This window comes from Pundamilia nyererei, unplaced genomic scaffold, assembly GCF_000239375.1.
Source record: "Pundamilia nyererei isolate P.nyererei 1_Seehausen unplaced genomic scaffold, PunNye1.0 scaffold00001, whole genome shotgun sequence".
In the NCBI taxonomy this organism is placed as follows: Eukaryota; Metazoa; Chordata; class Actinopteri; order Cichliformes; family Cichlidae; genus Pundamilia; species Pundamilia nyererei.
The window spans coordinates 11,266,766-11,290,886 of record NW_005187402.1 but is presented as its reverse complement, the minus strand read 5'-3'; the positions used below and the strand labels follow the sequence as shown (position 1 = coordinate 11,290,886).

The 24,121-nt window shown below is 37.9% G+C and overlaps 1 protein-coding gene and 1 pseudogene across 1 annotated transcript; both read left to right on the top strand.

Moving 5' to 3' along the window:
* Window positions 1-7,892: 7,892 nt before the first annotated feature.
* Window positions 7,893-10,018, top strand: LOC102195630 (uncharacterized; annotated as a pseudogene).
* A 3,230-nt stretch (window positions 10,019-13,248) lies between these two features.
* On the top strand, window positions 13,249-15,306 carry LOC102194865 (uncharacterized). Its single transcript, XM_005719870.1, has 5 exons — window positions 13,249-13,313; window positions 13,504-13,755; window positions 13,846-13,965; window positions 14,165-14,281; window positions 14,615-15,306. The coding sequence occupies exons 2-5, from the start codon at window positions 13,554-13,556 to the stop codon at window positions 14,803-14,805; spliced, it is 630 nt and encodes a 209-aa protein (XP_005719927.1). The 5' UTR covers window positions 13,249-13,313; window positions 13,504-13,553; the 3' UTR covers window positions 14,806-15,306.
* The last annotated feature ends 8,815 nt before the right edge of the window (window positions 15,307-24,121 follow it).

The window sequence follows — 24,121 nt, the reverse complement described above, 5'->3', positions numbered from 1 at the left end:
TAAGTAAGCGTGTAAAAACTGAAGATAGAGACAAAATACTGTTAATCTGACTATCTGCCATTCTGCAATTCATCTCATGTAAACGTGGCGCACAGCGTGACGTGAACAAAGCACATACCTTTGTTGCCTGACGAACTCTGTATTCCTCGTCCACACATAAACGCAAAAAAGGAGTTTTATAAAATCGCAGTTTTCGGTGATTCCAAACGCCGTTTACGTGTGGACGGAACAGCTGCGTTTTCCAAAAATACCCGTATAGGTGTGGATGTAGCGTAAAAAAGTTAGCAGTTAATTTTCTTACTACCTGTAATTGATTGCAAATTACTTGTATTTGCTTAATTGCTTACTAAATGGTTGAGGTGTGAAATAAACACTGTACTAAGTATGTTTGGCTTCTGTATTACTACCCTCTAGCTCTCTGTATTTAGAATGTAATTTTTTTTAGTGTCCATAGATATTTACAAATTCACAAAATCTGTCCCAAATATCACAACCTGTTCCAGTATAGATGACTCAGTTTGTTCTTTATTGTATTTTTATTTAGTTAAGCTAACAGTGTCAATTTAATTGTGTCTTTTCTTAGTGTCTGCTTCTCACTTTTCCTTTAAATACAAGTTATGGTTTAAAATTGGTATTCCGGTGTTTATACACCACTTTGTATTTAATGGCCATTTTCATAAATCTCTTGCTCTTAGCATCTATTTGGACCTGTCTTCCTCCTCTCACCCCCAACACTCACAGCAGATTGCTGCTCCTCCCTTTACTTATTTTCTAATTCAGTCTTTTAATCAAAATGTTTCTGCAGGTTTAACAGTATTGCTTATAGCATATAGTTAGTCACTGATTCTTATGAAGACCTGTATGCAAATTGCTCTCTCATAAAAAATAAATGTACATATGTTCATTCCTGTATTGATTGTTTTTCTTAAAGTTCATGATGATATGCACATTTTGGAAAATAAATTCAGAATATTCTAAACTTAGCTTTAAAATATAAATATTCTAACTCTCAAAAGCACATGACAAACCAACTGACACACCTGAGTCACTCACTTTCTTTATTCTACTCACGAGCGACTCAATCACACTGGCTGTTTTTTACTAATCACTGTGCAACTGATGTAAATTCACAGTAATTGCCATCTCCTTACAAATGTTTATTAAATTCACCACACAACTCGACTGACGGACTGTGTTCAGGTAACCTGTCAGCAACATGTCACAGATGACATATTTAGTGTTTATTTGCTGGTTTGTCGGTAGCAGCTCCTGAAAAGCAAGTCACATATCTGTTCGACCAACGCCAGTTGATCTGCGACGCCAGTTAATCTGGAACACCGGGCCGGACTAAAGCTGCTGCTCTTGGTGGACGTGCATGGTGGAGACGAGGAAGCCCTGAATAAGCAGGTGTAGCACGCCAAATAGCCAAGGGAGTCCGGAGATCATCCTCTGTAACCGGAGGGCTAACTCCTCCTGGTATTCCTTACTAGATACACAGAGGGAGACACAGGAGCAAAGACACGGGGAAATCTAACAACCAAAAGCTAAACATAAGAACCAAGGGACTATTGACTAACCTTTAAACAAACAAGGTGGACTCAAACCATAATTCAAAATGGAAAAAAACCACAAGAAACTGAAACTGCTGGGCCATAAGACCCATCATCGTAACACAGACTGCACCTCATCCAAGCATACTAGGACTAACACTGCTAACAAATGCCTGATGTTTAAGGGGGAAAATACCTAATAACTTATCATGTCTGTTTGTCTCCCAATTCCCATTAGTCTTTGAGCCAGGAATCATATTTCCATACATCACAAATGAACAGTGGAGGGTAACATAATAAACAAACAGGAGGATTTTTCTTACAAAAACACACTTGTTTGAAATTGAATGATATGACACTGTGATGAGGTCTCGTGCTGAAGATAATACATTTCTTACCAGTGTGACATTCTCAGACCCAAAGTCAGAGCTGAAAACAGGCATCAAAGCTAATAATGGCCAACAATGGAGCAGTGTTATTATTATTTACCACTAGAGGGTGCCATTATATTTGGAAAAGAAATTGTGGTAGTTGTGATATGCCTTCAATGTTCAGCTTTGCAAAATGAAATGATAAAGCTGAAAATCAGCTTATTATTAATTTGATGATTGTAGTGTATTATTGAGCATAATGGTGGGCTGTAGCTCAGGAGGTAGAGCAGGTCATCTACTGATTGGAAGGTTGGGGGTTCGAGTTTTGGCTCCCCCAGTCTGCACGCTTACCCCAAGTTGCAATGCATCTATTGGAGTATGACTGTGTGTGAATGTTAGTTAGAAAGAACTTAAATAGCAGATACTGTTAAATGACTAGCTGATACAACAATTAATTTTGTTTCTTATCTAACTTGAATCTAACTTCCTTGCTAATAACCATTTAAAAGTCACCTTTAGTTTAGTTTAATTTAGCTGCCTTAATGTGTCATTTTCTTAAGTTAATAAGCCACCCTCACAATCAACCATGGGGTTCAATGAAGTTTGACATTACAGGCTTGTAACTATCAATCAAAGTGAAACCCTGCCTGTGACAGACCTAACATGACCTTTCATTTCTGCGTCACTCAATCGTTCACTCCTGACTCAAATGTGGTGAAGCTCAGGAGTAATATAATTGAAAAGGAACAGCAACACCACCTGGTGGTTTACACCCTAGAAAATATTAGCCAATAACAACCCTTAATTATACTGGAAAATGACTGTGAGGCACAAAAACTCATTGCTGACAAAGTCAAGATCTGAAATCAAGTTAATTCCAATATTAGATCAAATAGTGGAATAGATCAAATAACAGGGCTGGAAGAAAAACAGGTTCAGAAGCAAAATTTAATTACAGTAAATGACAATAATTACAGTTAGTTTTACAAAAGCCTTAATAAGAAACCTAAACCAAAAACACTAAAAGCAGCAGCTTCAGCAGCTTAACTTGATATAAAAATCAAACTAAAGGAATTAGCTGGAGGCCACTTGTGAACAGTTTTCACTGAAGAAAGGCCAGAGGTGCTACAAACACGATGCTTCACTGAATGTGGAAAAAAACAGATAAATATAGAAATAAATACTTCTTCTTTAAAAATAACATGGTGCAGGTATTGAACTATATTTCTAGCTCTGTTAAAGTGTAACCAGATATGAGAAATATAATAATATAATAAAATAATACTCCCTAACGTTTTATAGTCTTACTTTGGAAGGGAAAGAAAAATCTCTGGTTAAATATTAGCTACATTATGCTATATTACCTTTGTTTAAACACCCAACTTAAAGCTTTATTAACATTTCTCTCTTTATTTTTGAAGCAACATGTCTCAGTTTATCTAAGTTGGCTTTTGCTGACACTTTGCTCACAGACACATTGGCAACTTCTGCTGGGAAGTAAGCAACATGTCTTCAGATGGGGAAGCGTAAAGTTTCCATCTAATGGTTTACAGAGGTGTTACTGTTGCATATGCTTGCTTCTGTTTTTAGTGAGACTGTTAAAAACATGCAAATATTTAATGAATGCTAGCAGAAGCAAAACAACGCAAAAGTTACATTCACAGCATTATGTTTCTTTAAATGATAAGTTTCCAGTGTTGGGTGACATAATGTCATCTAAAATCACAAACAACAGGACAGAAGAGGATCATTAGATGAAACCTACGATGTTCAGAAGTGTGAATGTACATATTTTATCATCATGTGTACTTCTGCCATGTTGTTAATGCTTAAATGACAAAATGTTAAAAGCACCATTTTCACAAACAAAACGTTTAAAAAATTCCCCAGAGTGATCACACAATCCATGATTACTTGTATGACAACCACTGCAAAGCCCAAATACAATTTAATATGACCAGCTGCTACTGGTAGGTTTACCTTATAGTGTGAGGCCTTTGGTGCTGAAGTCCTTTGAGATGGCATATTTTGTGATTGGGTGCTGCTAAAGCTAACCTCTGTCTCAGCTATTTTAAAGTTAACTACAGTGTTTTCATGCTGAACTGGCTGAACATACAGTGACAATGTGCATAAAAGCTGGGATTTGATTTTAATGTTTTCCCCTGTCCCACCTGTTCAGTTCATTTGAGGGGAAGGGCACACTAGTGTACGGACCTGTGTTAAGCCGACTGTGTTACAGTTACAGTTATGAGATTTATCACAGTTATGTTATGTTGGTCTTGTTATTGTTAGTTCATGATGTAGACTCCAGTGTGTTCTTGTCTGCTTGTCTGAGGGTTCCTGCTGAGTGTGGCTAGCAATGAGCCTCCATGACTCCATGTCGGTATTAATGCTAATAATACTGAACACAGACGTTACAAAAAAGTGTGGAAGCTCTATCTATCTTTTTTTTTAATCCCACATGATAACTGGCTTTGGACGAAACTATCCTCAGACGTGTAGGGTAGAAAGGGGGCAGGTAAAATACACACTACTGTATGCTGCCAATGATATCATTTTATTATGATAAATACATTTTTAATAGATGTATTGATAGTATATGGTTTCAAGATCTATCATTTAAGAGAATGCCAGCTCAGCATGGGTGTCTGAGGAATTTATGCTATGAGTCTCAAATGCTCTTTTACTAGAAATAAGGAATGTTTTTCTCTTTTCCTCTCAGTCAGTCACACATGAATTCTCCCTTTCTTGAAGACTAAAAGAGGCTCAATAAGCAGAGATCACTTGAAAGAATTTAACATGATTTATTGAGAGAGAGAGATAATTAATCTACTTGGTGGTGAGTCTAGATGTTAGTAGTAGTGATGAAGAGAACAGAAAAGCAGCCAGGAACCAGGCAGATTACTGATTACAGATCTTCCTCAGTGAACTTATGGATAAGCTTCATAATAAAAGCTGTGTCTATTCCTTTCATGCACTCAGCGAATACAGTTCAGGACGACTTCAATAAAACCCGACAGCAACATTTTCACCTGTTGTCTGAGGCTGATCTCTAACAGGACACACTGCAGTATGTTCAGAGCAGCACACACATATATATTCAAATTTAATTTTCTGTCTTTTACGTAATTTTATATTTTTTTAGGATTTTGCTGCAAATAAAAAAAGTGTGAAAACATTTTTTTACAGTACCTGGGAGAATGAAGCGACACGTTTTTCTTTTTTTTATAAACAATTTACAGGCTACATGTAGCATTTAAAATTACTGTTTTAAGTATCATAGTTGCCCATCGCGATGTAAGAACAAGTACCATGCACAACAGTGAACTCAGAAGAATTTTTTGCTTCAGAAATGTTATTATGTTCTTCTTGAAAACACATCTCTGTGAAAAAAAAAGCCGTAAATGTATTTTTGTCACAGATCTGTATAATCTGTGACTGCACAACAATGTATAGTTTTTTTGCTTTTTTTTCATAGTTTGGATTCAAAGAGGCAAAGTAGCAACAAAACCATTGTTTTTGTTTTTGTTGAACATTTGTAAATGTTGCCACAGTCATTCTTGTGGGACAAAACACTCTGATAATATTCTGGATTTGTTTTCAACATCTTGGCATGTTATTTGTACTTAAGCATTATATCACAATAAATCACAAGTGTTGGACAAAACCATAAGAGAGAGAACATAAGAAGGTATAATAAATACAGTTTGACTTCAGAACAGGAAATAATCATAAGCTAAAGGCTAGTGTGAAAATGTGTGCATTGGCACAGTGTTAATGCACATGTTTTCACACCTTGTCAGTGCTTCCTTTAATGAGGAACTGAAGACTTCCTCTGACACTCAGCTAGCTGTTGGCAGCGGTGAACTCCCAAACTGTGTGTTTTACCCAAGCAGTCAGCAGTACCACCCAGGGCAGTGAACTAATGATGCTGTGAGTAATACATCAATGACTATTTCTCTGTGGTCTTCTGTTCCCTGGCAGCTTATTCTTAAAAATCCTTTGTCCAATATATCAACTATCCCTCCTCTGCATATACCTAAACCATCTCAACCCTGCAAAATGCAAAAAATAGATCAATAAAAAAATGTAGTAGAACTTTTTAGACAATATTGGAATTTACTTAAGAAACCAATTATTTAGTAAGTTGCCATAAATAAATAATAATACTGAATAAATGTTTATTTTTCTTTAAACAGCTATGTCACTGTCAGACAGTATTATAGTCTGGTCACCAGAGCTATCGCCTAGTAGCTATCATAAGATATCACTATGGCAAAGTAGTAAATATCAAATTTTTTTTTTTTTTTTTTACATTTTATTTATGTATTTCATAATAGGGGTGGGTTTTGATGATCGATTTATTGATTAAAATCTATTCTAGCTTGGATAACGTGATATCGACGTCACGGTCGGGGCTGAAAGCTGACAGCTCACTGATTCTGATGTTTCGGCGGGTCTGCGCTTTGTGTTTACGCCCTTTTTGCGCTGATTCAGAAGCTGCAGGTTTTTATCTCTCTACAAACAATATTGACTAAACCAGCAGCAAAAGAAGATCCAAACTACGCTTCACATAAACATCATCATGAATTCCCTCTGACTTTTGCTGTTTTGCTTCCACCACGATAAAATCACACTTCATGCACAGCTCTCTCTCTCTCTCTCTCTCTCTCTCTCTCTGTATACTTCAAGAACAGTTTCACGTCTAAAATCTGTTTTCTGCATTATTTGCTTGCTTGTTGCGCACAAGTCTGCCGTTGTTTACAGCGCTGTCGGCCGCTATTGTTTTCCTTTTACTTACTTCCGAAAAGAAAACCAAATTTCTGCCTATTTTCAATAGGCTACTGAACAAATTTTAACTTTTTTACAATTATGCAAAATTGCAAAACGCTTTGCTGTGTCTCTAGTAAAACCTCAGTAACGTTGCTCTGTTTCACTTCAGCAGCATCAGGTAATGTTCAAATGTTGATCAATGGGTTTCTTTCGTTTTTGATCTACTAAAGAATATTTTTATAAAATCACAGGCCAGGAAAATCATCTTCATGTTTTTCTGTGTTTTATCCTCAGCTACTTTGACACAAAGGCATCTGCTGTGATGCTTACACCTTTGATAAAGTCTTGCAAGTGTCAGCTTTCTTTTTATAGATATAAAAATATGGAAATGTACTGATCTGAATTGTAATATATCTGACTTTCAAAATTTCCCAGATTCAAATCGAATTGAATCGAATCGTGGATCGAATCGATTCGGGACCTTGTGAATCGGAATCGAATCGATTCTAGAAATCAGTGACGATACCCAGCCCTAACCCTAACCTCTTCTGTCACATTAACCCTCTGCATGTACTCCATCACTAAATCCAGGGGTCTTCCCTCTTCTGCAAAATGCAAAAAAGCAGATGAATCATTACATGGGTTAAAACTTTTTAGACAATGTTGTTATTTATCTAAGACCTCACAGCCCATTGTTCCTTCAGTGGTGCGAGTTTCAGTCATTATGCAAATACACTGTTTATAAAATTGGGGAAACCTGCAGTCAGCTGAGACTAAAGAAGTCACTTGGATGAGTGACGAAATGTTTCTCCCACTGAAAACGCTATGTCCAGATGAACAGAATCAACTTTTGGAGATTTGCTTACCTGGATGATTGAACATGCATCAAGAAGTTTTAACCCACTTTGGCAAGGACTGCCTAAAGCTTGTACGTCAGTATGAGTAAACAGCACATAAGATGGCAGATTACAGGAACCACCTCAGCCTCAGATGCAGGGTGAGGCATTTTACCATCGACATCCTAAAATCTCAAGAGGAGCGGATTCAACAGAGACTTACCATGCTTCCAGATGAGAATACTCTTAAAAGGGTGTTTGACTTCACTTAGAAGGCTCATCTAGCACAGCATAAGACGTCTAAGACCAGGCAACAAAGGAAGTTTGACTTACTTGTTGTACATCGGAAACCACAGCAAAATATGGAGAGTGTCTTCAGCGACCAGAAGAGAGAAGGATGCGACACCGAGGATGTGGACAAGTGGGTGAAGAATTTGTCTGACAGACAGTTCACCCAAACAGAGAAAAACATCCTTGCTAAAGGGTTGAATTTTGCTGTCACGCTCAGTGACGAAAATACTTATGAGCCCCTGAAACGAGACCCAGGAAGTTGTTACAGGAAGAGGGTGATAGACTGTCTGAAGCAGTTAGAAGAAGAAAATGACCAGACCTCATACCACAGGCTATACTCAGGCGAATCTACACCAAGTCTGTATGGTTTACCGAAGATACACAAACGGGTTGCACCTTTAAGACCGATTGTCTGCATGATCAACTTGGTCACCTATAACATCTCCAAGTTTCTGGCCTCGATCCTCAACCCACTGGTAGGCAGCTCTGAACACCACGTCCAGAACATGTTGGATTTTGTTGAAAAGGTGAGAGATGTCATTATGGAGACAGATGAAACTATGGTCTTGTACGATGTTACATCTCTCTTCACTTGCATCCCAGTCACGGAAGAGTTGAAAGTAGTTCATAAGAGATTACAGGATGACCCCAACCTCAGCAACAGGACCACTCTCAGCATCGACCAAGTGTGTTTGCTTTTTGGAACCGTGTCTTCATTCCACCTACTTCACATACAAGGGTCAGTTCTACAGGCAGAAACATGGGTGTGCCATGGGCTCCCCAGTTTCACCCATCGTGGCCAATTTGTACATGGAAGAAGTGGAAAAGAGGGCTTTGCTATCCTACCCTGGAACACCACCAAGTCATTGGTTCAGGTATGTGGATGACACCTGGGTGAAAATCAAATCTCAGGACGTACCACAATTCATGGATCACATTAACTCGGTGGACCAACACATCAAATTCATCAGGGATGATATGAAAAGTTGCAGGTTAGCCCTCTTAGACTGTGAGATTTCCATCAGTAATGGGGGACATGTAAAAGCAGATGTGTACCGTAAACCTACGCATACGGATCAGTATTTAAGGTTTGACTCTCATCGTCCACTGGAGCATAAACTGGGTGTCATCAGGACACTAAGACATAGAGTGAACACCATCCACACTGACACAGTGGCCAGGAAAGCAGAAGAACATCACATCAAGGAGGCCCTGAGTAAATGTGGTTAAGGCACCAAAAGAAAGCTCCAGCTGATCCAGGAGAGAAAGACAACCGCTAAGTGATCCCTTATGTGTCAGGAGTATCGGAACAGCTGAGAAGCACTTTTTTCTAAACACCAGATCTCTGTGGCTTTTAAACCCCAAAGCACGCTGCACCAAAACTTGGTCAACCCCAAGAATTAGAACCCCGACACAAACAGAGCTACTTGAGGCCGCATTTGTAGGCCGATTACGTCACAGCGACGCGATGAAGGCTGTCCAAATTTGTAGACTTCTCCAAATGCAGCCGACAAATGTGTCCTCCTTTACCCCAAATTTGAAGGATGGTTCGGGTGTATCCTTCGTGGCCCACCATATCCCAGAATTCATAGCGTCGCCTAGCCAATTCCAGTTTTAAACAATGGTGGCGGCTACTAAGTTTTTAATATTACTCTTATTACTCTTTCTGGATCGCAAAATAAGCTTTTAACATATTTTCAGGCGAGAATGTAGCTGTGTAAACTTCAAATATCTTCTCGGTTTATCAAGATATCGCATATTTGCAAAAGTGCTCTGACGTTTTCAGAGACATCTGTTACCCACCAGCTCAATAGCTAGCCGGGAGCTTGAGGGTGACTAGAGCCGCCGAGAACGGCACAACTCCCGGCACATCATTTTCAGATCACCGCGGTCTTTTGCTACTCAGGTTAAACATAATATATAAGTCACTTAGACAACCTAAAAATGTTATTGTTTGGCTTTTTTCAGTGTTTTATTTGTTCGTGAGTAAATTGGTTTGGCTGAGATTGACGTAGACTGCGAAGGCCGGGTCCTCAGGAGGATGCAGCCCATGAATTTGGACACGACCGTAGTGTACGCTGTTAAGTGCCAGGAGGATTGCCAGGATTTATACATTGGGGAAACCAAACAACCTCTGGCGAAGCGGATGGCACAACACAGAAGAGCTACCTCGTCAGGCCAGGACTCCGCAGTCTATTTACACACAATTATGAGGATGTACACATCTTTCGCCATTTTACAATGCTGTGATTGCAGCCATTCCTCAACTCTCTGTGAATGGTACTCATGGCCATTGATCAGTGGTCATGAGAATTTGCATAATTATGATGAAGGTGACCTCCCAGCCCATTGTTCCTTCAGTGGTGCTAGTTTCAGTCATTATGCAAATGTACTGTTTATGAGATTGGGGAAACCTGCAGTTGTTGTTGTTGTTATTGTTGTTGTTGTTATTGGTGGTGCTCTTGTTTAATAACTACCAGCTTATAAAAAGAGCACAACAGCAGACTTGCAGATTAAGGATTTCCATTCTCCTGTTATTAGAGACATCAAGGCCTCATCCGAGTGATCATTCTCCAACATGCAATTAAAAACCTGGTTACATCTACCATGACACATAAGAGACACACAGAGCTACTGTTAATGAATATATTTTCAGACACTGAACTCTTTGGATATCAGTGGTAATGTGATAATGAGCTGCCACCAATCGGTTTAACATTGTCCGTAATTTACAATTACATAGATACATTTGGTGCAAAAAGGATTTTGATGAAGTTTTATGCTTTGCTAACTGGACCCAGTAAAATAATTTAAATATTTGGCTATGTTAGTGAGCTGTGCTCATAGGATTCCTCTCCCCCCCCCCCCTCTCTCTTTCTCTCTTTATGTCACACGCACACAAACACACATTCGGACATTTGGCTAAGCTACCAGTTTTAATGATAGATTTCTTAAATGTTTAACTTGTATTTGCATACTTTCTGAGTGGCAGCAGGACACTGAAAGAGAGCCTTCTACTGCTAACCCTTCCTTAAATGTAAGTTATGGTTTTGTGTTGGTATTTTCATGTTAAAACTATGAAACAATGAAAGGTTATATTTATAAGTAAACCAGAAGGTGAACCATGACGTCACATTTGTTTCAGTGAATATTAACTTTGTTCAATTGTTATTTTCATCAAGCTTTTATTACAACTTTAACCATGTTAATTGTTATCAATAATTGTAATAAGCAAAAAGCCTGATCATTGCTGTGAGGGTTTGTGTAACTGTGCTCCTCTTACAGAAGGTAAATGTAAAGATGCTGATTTTCTGTACTGACTGCTGATCTTCATCCAATGAAAAACACCTGTAGACTGGAAAAAACTAGTTTTCTTAAAATCACTTTAGTCGGGATGTTAATTATTCTTATATGAAAAGGAACACAAACCAGGAGCCTGCATGTTACTACTGACCTGCTCTAACCTCGAGTATCTGACTCAGTCAGGTTGTCATCCTGTTATTTCTGACTGCCCACACAGACACAGCAAGCTCTTCCCTCAAAACACTTTTTTAAAAAGTTTGGGGTTTTTTTGGGGGGTTTTTTTGGGGGGGGGGTGATAATGTGATGAGATTTACAACTGACAATATTAAATCTAAAAAGTATCTGTGAAGCTGCCAGAAACAAAGAAGTCAAATAAGCAACTTGTGCATCCAGTAAATTCCAAGGCTGTATAATTCATTACCACTAGAGGGAGACATTGTGTAAAAAACAAACAAACAAACAAAAAACAACCCTGTGATCGTTGTTGTTCTATTACTTTGTTGTTCAGATTTTAAAATCAAATAATAAAACCTCTACCTCTGTTTAACTGTAATCTGGTATATTATATAAAACTTTATTTCTTTATTAAAAGATATGCATACATTCTTAAGATTTACATTTTCAGTGCTGTCCACCCCACACACCCTTTTTTTCCAATTATCTAAGTTTTATCTAATGAGTTTTAAAATACTGAAGTGTTCTAGTATGCAGTGTGTGTAAAGAATCATTACTCATAATGTTGTTGTAACTTCTACCAGTTTGGTAAGGAAAGCTTAAGTGGTTTAGAACGCTGGATTATTATTATCATTGTTATAAGCCATGATGTATTATTATTCGGCCACCTAAACATGTTTCTGTGATTGATTGTTTCCATGTTAATCTATAATATGTCTTAGTCAAAACGTCTTTTAGTATAAATGATAAACATTTCCTTCTCTTCCTCTCAGTCTATCACACATGAATTCTCTTTTTCGTCAGGGCTAAAAGGGGAAGAAAAACTGATACCACTTCCTTTCATCCTCTCAGTGCATGAAAAGGTAACTTCAATACGACCTCACGTAAAGATTTTCACACATTCTCCTGTGAGGCTGATCACTAACAGGACACACCGCAGTCTGTTCAGAGCGGCACACACATATTTGTTTTTGAGGAAAAGGGTTTGAAAGCTGCTGACGATCAACAGAAGCTCAGCAGCTGACATGGAAGCTGTAGTTGGACTGCTACTGATGTGGCTCGGATACTCTCATGGTGAGCTTTTCATGTTGTAATTCATCATACTTCGTTTCTGTGCATAAATAGCATGTTTTGCAATTACAGGATCCAAGACTGTCAATGACAGACATTTTAAAAAAGAAATTATTAAATAAATTCATTTCTTGACATGTCGAACATAATAACAGTGCTATTTTCTGAAGTCTTTAACTTTACAATAATGCTACATTCTAATATCATTTCAACATTTTAACATGAATGTGCACTCTAACAAATTTTTAGGGTTATTTTACTGCAGTAAAATGTATTATACAGACAGTATGCTAACAAAAACTAAAAAATGAAAACATTCTAGCTTTAACATCAATCATTTTCATAAACAACACAATATCATAATTATAGGGTGAGTTAAATATATTTTTAAAATGCTAAAATTGAAAAATTCACTAAAGGATTTTTTTTAGAAAAACACTGGGCGACTTGCAAAATTCAAAACTCAGACATACATCTGTACTTCTACTGATATAACTGATTTAAGATGATTTGTTCAATGTTCTTCTAAAACATTTAAACTTAAATGTCAGATGGAGCTGTTAGCTGAATCATTACTGTTTTTTTAGTTTTTGCTTTTGTTTACTTATACATTTTCCATGCAGGTGTGGAAACTCACTGTGATGGCAGACAGGATGGAGCTCAGTGTTATGGAGCTTTGGGAGGAACTGTGGACATCCAGCTCATGGACAGCACCTCAGAAATATCTAGATACAGCCTGTTCAAGAATTCATTAAAAATACTAGATGTGTTAAATAATAAGGTTACTTCTAATACCATGGCACATAGATCTAGCTTTTTCCCCAGTAATAGAACTTTTAGGATCAATAACCTGAATAGGACAGACAGTGGTGATTATAGCCTTAAAACCTTTGATTCAGATGGAAAATCATCACGCGAGCGGACTTTACAGTTGTTTATTCAAGGTATTTTTTTTTTCTCTGTTCGGAACAAATTATAGATATAAATTTTATATTGTTTTGATAACCTTAGTGACATAGCACAAAATACACAAGCTACATGTATTTTATGCTTTCCCTGTTCTTCATTAGACAGTATCAACAATGACAAAGATTTAAATTTGAAATCTAAGTCATCTGTGTGTGTTTCTCTCAGCTCCTGTGTCCTCTGTCCTGCTGGTCTCTGAGTGTCTGTCCCAGAGAGAGATGAGGGTGTCCTGCTCCTCTAAGGGAGGGGACAGTCCTCAGTACAGCTGGACTCTGGATGGACGCACACTGACAGATGCTGAGCTCTTTTCTGAAAATAATGAGACTAACAACATCACTCTGAAACAGTACATCTCAGGACGTCTGGTCTGCTCAGTCAGGAACAGTGTCAGTAATGTCTCCAAAGAACAGAAGACCTGTCGTGAGTAACAACATTATGAATGAAAGTCAATAATAACAACTATTTCACTTCGAACATCTTTCTCGAATTATTTGTTTTTTTTTCTGCCAGGCTTCATTAACTGCACGTCAATCAATGGGACACAGATATTAGGGTGGGTGCATGTGGACAGTAACGGCCTGTGTATTGAACCAACAACAGAACCTACCCCAGTCACACCAACTTCTGTGGGTAAGGAGACTGGCACAGTGTCAATTACACAATTCAACAATGAAACTGTGACTTCCAACAGTGATGACCAATGGTACATTAGTAAGTGAAAACTAACTAGATCCACTGATGTCACTTTCTCTTTCTTTATGTTCCTTTACAAAAAACATACCTTTGATAACTGAAACATCTGTTTTTATGTATTTTACTTTTGAAACAGCCAATCTGCCACTGATCGGTGGTGTTCTCTCAGCACTGGTATTTTTCTTACTTGTGGGTGTGGCAGTCATCTGTGCTCAGAGGAAAAAACAAAACAACAAACCTACAAAACCAAAAGGTACAAAAATTCTTCTGTCACATATAAAATCTGTGGGTATTGTTAACTAATAAGTTTCAACACAAAAGCCGAGAAGACCGCTGTGTACAAAGGTAACAAAGTCTGTCTTAAAGCATTGCCAAAGAACTCATTTTAAAACCCATTTTTGTATCTGACTCATTTTCTCCAGTCTATGAGCTGAAGCTAACCAGGTCTTTCTGCAGCAGATATCACTGTGAAAATATTTTTTGAAACTCTTATAAAGAAAGCAAAAAGACTTCACAAAAATTAAAACCTTTAAAAGGTAACCATCTGTAATACTCTGCTTGTAACAATCTTCTTGCTACTCTGCAGAGGATGAATGTGACCAAGATGTAACCTATGCTGATGTCAGGATCATGAAGCAACAGGGGAAGCCAGCGGTGCAAACAACAGAGGCGGAGGTGGACGTGGAGTATGGCCAAGTCAAGTTTTCGAGGCGATCTCAGCACACTGAACCAACAGGAGATGATTGTATGTATGCAAAGGTCCAAAGATTCCGGTGATTTGGGTTATTGGTGTGTTCACACAGACTGAAGGTCCATGGAGAGAGGAGATGATGTCAAGATGCCAAAAGGTCTTTTATTTAATTCAATTTCCCATCAGAAAAATAAAAAAACCTTCAGATTTCATACGTATTGATTTTCTTTGCTTTCACTGTGATTCTGTTATATAAAAGAGCATCAGCACACTCAGACTTAGGTGACATCTGGGTTATCATTTCATATGACGCTACACAAGCTGCGGTAGTTTTGTAGCTATTTAACATTTCTAAACATAATTATTCATATTTTTCTATTAGCTTTTATATTTATAGGATGTTGTAATAGTTTTAATCGTAGTTATAATTTATGGATATGTTTTATCTTATTTATTGTCTAAACACTGATAAACTGCATTATTACTATAGTTTTAACAATACATGATGCACTCATTTATCCTAAAACGGCCAATTTCAATCTAATGCCACAAAAAAAATTCCATTTAATTAAAGTGTGATTATTAAACACATGTGGTTAATGACTTGTGGTTTACACAAACCTAATTACTAACAGTTCAGTGTAGTTTGTAGGTGGAGGTTGTCTTCCTTTGGCTCTTCAGTCCAAAGATAAATTTACAGCGAAGTGTTTCAGGAAGTTCACAGTAAGCAGACGAGAGAGGGGATTTGTTTCCATGATGCAAATACTTCTGCTTTTTTCTCAGACGTTGGTTTTCATTCTTTCTTCTTTTGTTTTCTGCTCAAACCGTTTGGATAAGATCAAAGTTCAATAACCACTTAGTGCAATAATACAGTGGAGTGGGCTGTGTAGGTTTAATCATGACACTGGTTGTAAAAAAAAAAAAGAATATGTTTTGTTTCAGTGTATCAAGACCAGCAATCTTATAAATACTGTCTCCTAATTGCCTTCAAATGTAAAATTGATTCAGAAATTCAATTTTAAAATGTAAATACTCCTCTACTTTTCATTTTTAAAGAGTACTTTAAATGTTTGTGTTGATGATTTGTGACTACACTAAAAGGAGTTCAGTGAACTAGCTGTAGTTTGAGGAAGAAAGCTGTTTTACTGCATGTGAGATTCTGAGCTGTGGTCACCTGTTTATCATGTAACAGCATCAACTTATGTTTTCTATATTTAGTTCAATTACACTTCCTACGTATTTGCAGTTCGAGTTTAAGTTGTACCTGTCAAAAAAACAGAGATTATATCATCAGTCTCTTCAAACAGTGCATGGTTTTTAATCAAATATAAGGTTCTAACTTAGAGGTTTGAAGAACTGCCGTTATCCATTCAAATGATTTTAAATTAATAAAAGGTCAGCTGAACAAAAATCAGCTGAAGCACATGTTTTAGTGTTAATCAGGAGGTGGAGTGAGGGTCATGGATGGAAAATTATTTTGGCCTGTGTTAAAACTAAAACTAAGTAATTATGTTTAAATGAATAGCTGTTAAAAGGAGAATCACAGTTGAAAACAGGATAATGCACATGTTTAGACCAAGTCATTAATCAGAGATTACAGAGATTCAAGATTCAAACGTTTCATTGCTGTTTGAGTCTCAGACAGATGCACGTGCAGAGCACTGCACGGTGAACCTTTTCTTACAGATGCAGAGTAATTCTAAATAGGGTCATTCACAGTACCGGCATCCTTGGTGTGGGTGTGAACACGGTCAGGCCGACTATCGCGTCTCTTTGAAGCACAGGAAGGCCGATAACACATTTGTATAAACCATATTTAAATTGAACTGGCGCCGAATGAGTTTGGTCCCGTTCGGTTTACTGTAATGTTTGCCCATTTCAGTTCCTCTTTTCTGCATTTAGACTGTTATATAAAAAGAAGAAAATACCTTTCATGGTTGAGTGTTTGCTCCAAAATACTGGTAATATTTTTGTCACCTGACAAATGCAGAAGTTGCAACTGTTGGCACAAAACAGATGAAATACATTTGGTTAGATATGGGGTTAAAGGTTGATAACCATGCACTGACTTTATGCTGATTCATACTGCCATAAAATTGGTGTTTATGGTCCATTACAGTTGTAGTTTCCTCAGAGTTTATTTTTTGATCATGTGATCAGTCAGCAAATGCTGCTTTGTACATCAGAGCGCGCCAGTATGAGCAACGTTGTTTTTACCTTTTAATGCGTGTGTGACATAGGAAATGCAAACGAGTGAACTGTTGCACATTCACTATTGAGAAGCTGAAGCACATACACACCAGGGGATTTTATAATTGTCGTGACATGATCATGTGATGCTGCCTCGCAATGCCAAAGCTGTTAAACTATAAAACCAGACTGGCGCCAGTTCTCTGGTCTTTAGCACTTCAGTTTTTAAACTGATAAAAGCCTTGAACTATAAATACTTTTCAAACAGAATATCATTTATATTTTTAATGCAAGAGAATGAAAACATTTTTACATGTTTTTTTCTTTAGTATTGTACAGTACAGATTTTGTAGTTTAAAATTGGTACTTGTGTCTTACATACAAAGTGTGTATGTAAGACTTTGTTTTTCCACAGACAGTTATAGACACATGCACACAGACACTCAGCCATACATACAAACCGCATTCACGCATGCATGCACAAACAGCACAAAACAAACACACACACTTATGCCTTAAAGTGGTAACTGCCTAATAAATAATGCAAATTACAAAACCGAAAACCAAAATAGTCCTGTGTCTTTCCTCTCTTTCTGTAACCTTTAATACACCTTGTACAAATTGAAAATTGTTTTCCTTTTTTCACACAATAAAAAAAGAAGAAAAAAGATTGTTAAGGAATGTAAATGTGTTTATTTATTGTTATTTTTTTTGTAATTTAAGGATATACAATTGAGGTCATCTTAGGCTTTATTGTGATGAATTTCATGTCAAGGTCAAGGTCATGTTTATTTATATAGCACCTTTAAAACAACCGGGGTTGACCAAAGTGCTTCACAGGCAGCCAATAATAAAACATAACAAAAAGGAAATGTCAAGGTTTAGATCGAATTAAAGGCCAGAGAGTAGAAATGAGGCTGGAGCAAAGACTCAAATCTAGAAACAGATTCTGCAGTTCTAGTGTAAAATCGTAAGTCACCTTTATTTTTAAGTCTAGTTTATGGAAGTCACATCTGATTGGAAGACCTCTGACAGGAGTGTGAACATATAAAAAGATCCAACAAATAAAGCGTTGTAGGCTCATTTAGAGTCTTAAAAGTGATGACGGGAAGCCAATGTATTAGTTTTGCGCATTTATAGATAGAACTTCATACTAATGTTATATTTCTTCATCAAGAAGCCTTTTCCTGTAGAAACTGTGTTGTATGAAAAGCAAATTGACCCACATGAATGTGGCTAGAGCAAATTAACAGAAAATACAACTCTAAATCAATAAAACCTCAGTGCTGAGGAGAGGGTTTAAGCTGCAAAGCCAACATAAACTCCACTTGAAACACACAAAAGCATGCACAAACACACTGAAATTCGGAAGAGCTAAATTAGAAAACAGTGACTTTCTTACACTCTAAACATTTGTGATTACACAACTGCACACACTGCACTGTTGATAAGTCAGTCATTTATTTAGAAATGGAAAAACCTTTAATCGTTAGATGACTCATACCTACTAAATTTCCACATCTTTTGTTTCTCCTTCCTTTTCTTTAACATTACAGTGAAGAAGTATCAAAATGTGTCAGCATTTCTTGTTTGTACAGCACATCCTTTAACATTTCATATATACAGACATTGGGTTCTAAAAAAAATAGAGAAGTGTAGACATTTTTTAAAATAAAACGAATATATCCAGTTCCATGCCAGAGCTGAATGTCTGTGCCACAGCGACTGTAAATCACGAGTCATGCAGTTGAGCAATCTTCAGCAGTTTTTCAGGATGTGGCTAAACTCTCCCGTCTGAATGTCTAAAACCAGTGACACTTTTAATAATGCTGCCCTTGCTTTGCTGCAGCTAAAGTGTAGAGTAAATGCATGTTTTCAGAAAAACAAAAAGAACAATTTAACCACCTTTCGAATTTGATATCTGCTTTCCCCATCTGATTTCCTGTAACTTCAAGTTGTCATAAAAAAGGCGTGTTAGTGTCACGGTACTGCCTTGGAAACAAGAAGAAGGGCTGTCAGTTTTTTTTCTTTTTTATATCTGCATTTGCATTATATTCCTGTTAATGGATACATATACAAGGAAAAGACAACAAGAAAGACACTAATCCTCTTTCTTGGGCACGCACTGTTAAAACGCTATCTTGACGTTGATAATGATTAACACAAGCAAGTGGAATAAATGCCCACTCGACTCGATCCATGTGACAAACGTGTGGTGGTGACATTGTAAAATAGAGGTGATCTTCATGTGAATCTTTTTCATTCGTTCTGTGGTGAACTTGTGCAACTATTAAAAACATTTTTTACACACACAGATACAGTGCCAGTCTTTCACATAGACTTCACCTAGTACTCCTCCGATACCGCGTCTGACAAAATGTTCCTGCTGGGGCTCGCGGGGTTGTGGGTGTCACTGTGTGCACACAGTACAGGTGGGGTGGGTGTGGTTGTTGAGGCCTGCTGGGAATGCTGCAACTTCTTCCTGTTGATCTTCCTCTCCTTGGCACGTCTGTTCTGAAACCAGATCTTCACCTGAGACACACATGCATGAGATATCAGCATCAAGAACGTTTCTCAGTTAGGGAGCATTATGGCTTGTTCCCTAAACAACATCAAAAGAAACAGCACATCATTATCGTTTTCATTTCTTCTATAAATCGCTTATTTGCTGCATTAAAAGGAAGTTGAAAACTGCAGCGACTTTGCTTTCTGTGGTAACGTTCCCTTGCCTTGCTTCATCTACTTGAAATTTAGTAATCTCTGACTTTCCCAGAATTACTCTGGGAGCTACAACAATTGCACTCAGCTGTGGTTTTAAGAAGCTGCAAGGGCAGGCAGAAGAAACAACAAGAACAGCATAATGACAGTAAGATTGAGGGTTTCACCATTAACACTACTTATGCGTTTGGCCACATATGTTAACATTATGGTTTGCAGAATTTGTTTTTTTCTCTGGAGCTCGTTTCTCCAGAGGGGATTGTTTGAGAACATTGTGCTCACATGTGCTGCATTAGTAGAAACCCTACACTTAACCATGGGAATAAGTAAAATACAGCACAGTGGTAATAGATGGCCTGCAGATGCAGGGTTTTTTTTCTAATGCACAATAACATCAACAAAATAAATCCAAGCTCCACCTTCCCTGTTATCTCACTTCACATAAGAAAAAAAAAGAAACCCACAAATGAGATAATAACCCTGTAACACAAAGTTAATGCCATATTTGAGATCTGTGCATCATCAGTGGTACACTGTTTACAATCAGATATCTGCAGTATATGCAGATTTATGCGGTGAGCATGAAATTCCACAAAAATGCCAAGATCATTTTTGTTATACCCCATGTGTGTTTATACACATGGGGTATAATAAGTATTGAACACATCACCAGTTTTCAAAGCAAAATATATTTCACATGGTATGAAATTCTGACCAGATGTCAGTAACAACCCAACCAGTCTGCACATGCAAAGACAAATTAAACTGCGGATGTCCATAAACTATGTGTAATAATAAGAAGTGACACAGGGAAAAAGTATTGAACACATTTACTGACATTTATTTAATACTTCGCGCAAAAGCTTTTGTTGGTGATGACAGCTTCAAGATGCCTCCTGTGTGGAGAAACTAGTCGCACACAAACAGAAATTCAAATCCTGAAGGCTCTGTGAGCCTCTTCTATGAACTCTGGGGTTTAGTTCTTTCTATAGATTTTCAACTGGATTCGGGTCATGTGATTGGTTGGGCTATTTTTAGCAGCTTTATTTTCTGTTTCTGAAACCAGTCAAGAGTTTCCTTGGCTTTGTGTTTGGGATCATTGTCTTTCTGAAACGTCCACCCCTCGTTTCATCATCATCATCCTGGTAGATGGCAGAAGATTTTCATCAAAAAAGTCTTGGTACATTTTTCTATTCATCCTTCCCACCTCTTAACTTCCCTGTTGGTGTTTTGGGGTGATATGCATTGCCCTATTGACCTCCTCATATGGCGTGTATTTTGCCATCCAAAGAGTTTATTTCAGTCTTATCTGACCAGACTATATTCCCCCCAGTATTTCACAGGCTTGTCTAAATATTGTTCAGCAAACTTTAAACATACTTCAGCATTTTTGGCAGTTACGTGGATTTCTTTGAGATAATGATAGAGATAAAGGTTAAACTCCGGTAACTAAAAGAAAATTATTATTTTGTGGTTCTGGCTTTACAAGGTTAAAAAAAATTAGGGCATATTTTTTATACCCCTAACATAAACATGTTAAATTTGCAGTGACCTTCCTTATTATTGTCACTCACAAAAGGGGGTGACAAATATATACTTCTTGGCCTTGGCCTATAGATTTGTTCGGGCAAACCATGGGGGGTTTGCACGAACAAATCCCACATTCTGTTTCCTAACTGAGTTTCAACAGTAACGAAACACACTCTGTCTCATTGCTTCATGGGGTTTTTCTGCTGTGAGTTTAGTTTATCTCATTCGTTCCTCTTAAGGAGGAACCTAAAAAAAGAAAAACAGAACATGTGGTTGGCTACTTTGAAAGTGTAAGGCGTTTGTAATTCTTTGAATGTGAAGACAGAACGCAAAAGTTACACAGTCTCACTGTCCTAGACAGTTTCTATATATTTTCTACATTCAGTTTTTCTATATAATTTCTACATTGACCGTTTATTTACTCTAATCTTCTCACCTGCCTCTCGGAAAGGCTGAGTCCCATTGACAGCTCTGACTTCCTTCTCATTGTGATATAGCGGTTGAACTGAAACTCTTTCTCAAGCTCCATCCTTTGGTGGTCAGTGTACACTACCCTGTACTTGTCCTTAGTGCGAGTCTTCCCACCTAAATCAGACAAAACAATTGTTTTTTAGTAAAAAATCAATAAATATTAAGAATAGTAAACATAAGCACAAAAATAAAGACAGTGAATAGAGTCATTTTTTATTCATGTGTATGGCCCACATCTTTTTCAGGAATTAATAATTTTGTGTCAGTGAGTCATGAAATGTGTGTGTCGTGACCAAACAGTCTGGTGCCACGTTCAAGTTCAGGCGCCACTTAAAACCTCATCAATTCTACTAATCGTGCTCACGCTATAACGAAGGCAAAGACTCCCCACTGCATTGCATCAGTGCTTCTCCTTATCACCGTGAGTGCTGTCTACACAGCTCTTTACATAGGCAGCTATTCATTGACACGCATGTTCACATACACACTCAAGAAACTAGGAGTCACAGTTATTGATCAGAAAACTAGCTCATGTGACACCATCGATCCAGCCACACCCACACACACAGGTACACACAAGAGGGTTAAGAGAGGGTTAGCCTCTAGAGGAGACTTCGTTTAACTTCTGCAGACTTCCTGCACTTCCAGTGTTATCTATCCAGTTTGTCACCATCTCACACCCACCCAGTGGACAGAGAGGGTGGGGTGTGAGACTTGTGTAGACTTCATGGCCTCCACTGTTAGCTTTGCATTGACATCTCACAGCATGATTGTCCAAAGAGAGGCGAACACCTTGATGAATGTGTGCCTGCTGAAGTTGGGTTTGTTTTTCACTTAAAACAGGTTTGCATGTGTTTCTCATGTGTTACCCATACTTGTACGTTGTTTTTTTAGGTTTAGTTAGTCATGCAACCACAGTGACAGCTACAAAGATAACCCAGGAGGTTGTGTAATCTCCTTCCCCTATAGGATGTCTTATCAAGATGCTGCATTTCCTGTTTGTGTCACTTGTTAACATTTAAGACAGCTAATATGTGATCAGTCGCGAGAATGAAGAAGAAGAAGAAAAAAAACAGAGACAAGTGCGTTTGAAGTACTCCAGATAACAGATATTTGTATGCACGAAGCAACTTTAGATGAAGATGTTACAAATGTTCTTTATATCTGTATAATTCACTGAATACATTATGCAGACCAAAATAAGCCTATGATTAAGAATAAGTATGACAAAGTAAAGTCCCACCTGAAGTTGTTTGTTTAACGGGCTCCTGTGGTCTTTTCCTGGGAATGAGGGGATCCTGTCCAGAGATGAAATTGTAAGGGGTGAGCGATCCCCCTCCAGCGGCGGAAGGAACGTTGCTCAGATCCGGGTAGGTGAAGTTGACCTGGGCGGTGTTGGGGCTTGACCCCGGGAAGCTGTAGGGATACTCCTCCCGGGGCGCGTAAAGCGGGTTCCAGGTACTTGCCGACAAATCACCGACTCCCGTGACGTGATGGTGGTAGCTGGGGAAGTCATACGGAGGCGGAATGTACTGACTGTTCAGTGACAGAGCCTGAGCCGTTTGTCTGATAGAAGCAGAGCTCGGGTACATCCCGGTATCCTCGCTCGACAGGTAGGGTGAATCTCTGGAAGACCTGGAAAAATCAAACCTCCAAGAGCATGTTAGGCCCCCGAGTTTATCTTCAGCAAGCTCTGTTTTCATTTCAGTCTAAGGTTCAGGCTACCTGTGCAGTAAGACTACACACCTTTATAGATTTACTGGCAAGGAGTTCGAAAGTATCATCCTGACGTCACGCTTTACCTGAGACTCACCTGCCTGCTGGTCTTTGCGACGTCAGGGCAATGACCCCGATTTACCAGGTTTGCCCTGATGAATCATTTTGATAAGGCGGTACAATGTGTGGAATGCGTGGGAAGTCCATGTGCCTCCGCGTGCATGTATATAGAGGCTTAGATTCCACGCAGAGACTACAGGCCAACACCAATAATAATAATAATAATAATAATAACAATAATAATACGGACAGAGGTGGAAGGAAACAAATACACAAACAAACAAGCAGGAAAACATACCACTATATGTTTTTGTTTTTTTCAAAGCAAGGAAATTTTTAAAATATAAAATTACATATGTTGAAAAATAATCAGGTCAGGATTTCCGGTTACCCATAAAGACCTCGTCTAGCCATGCCGAAGATTTAAAAAAAATGCACATTCATTTATTAATTTATATTTTTATTTTGATATAGTTTAGCTTCTTATTTTAAAGCTTAAATATTGTTTTTCTTCACTGTCAACTTAATCTTCATACACTAAAAAGAACTTAATTATTCAACCCCAATAAACATGCAAGTAAAACATTTGAGTAAGATACAACTTAAATATATAAAATTAAAGGTTTATTTACTCAAATAAGAAATCGTGAGGGAAAACGTGCATTGTATGAACTAAATGTAAACCAATCAAGCAAATTACATTTGCATACTATATTG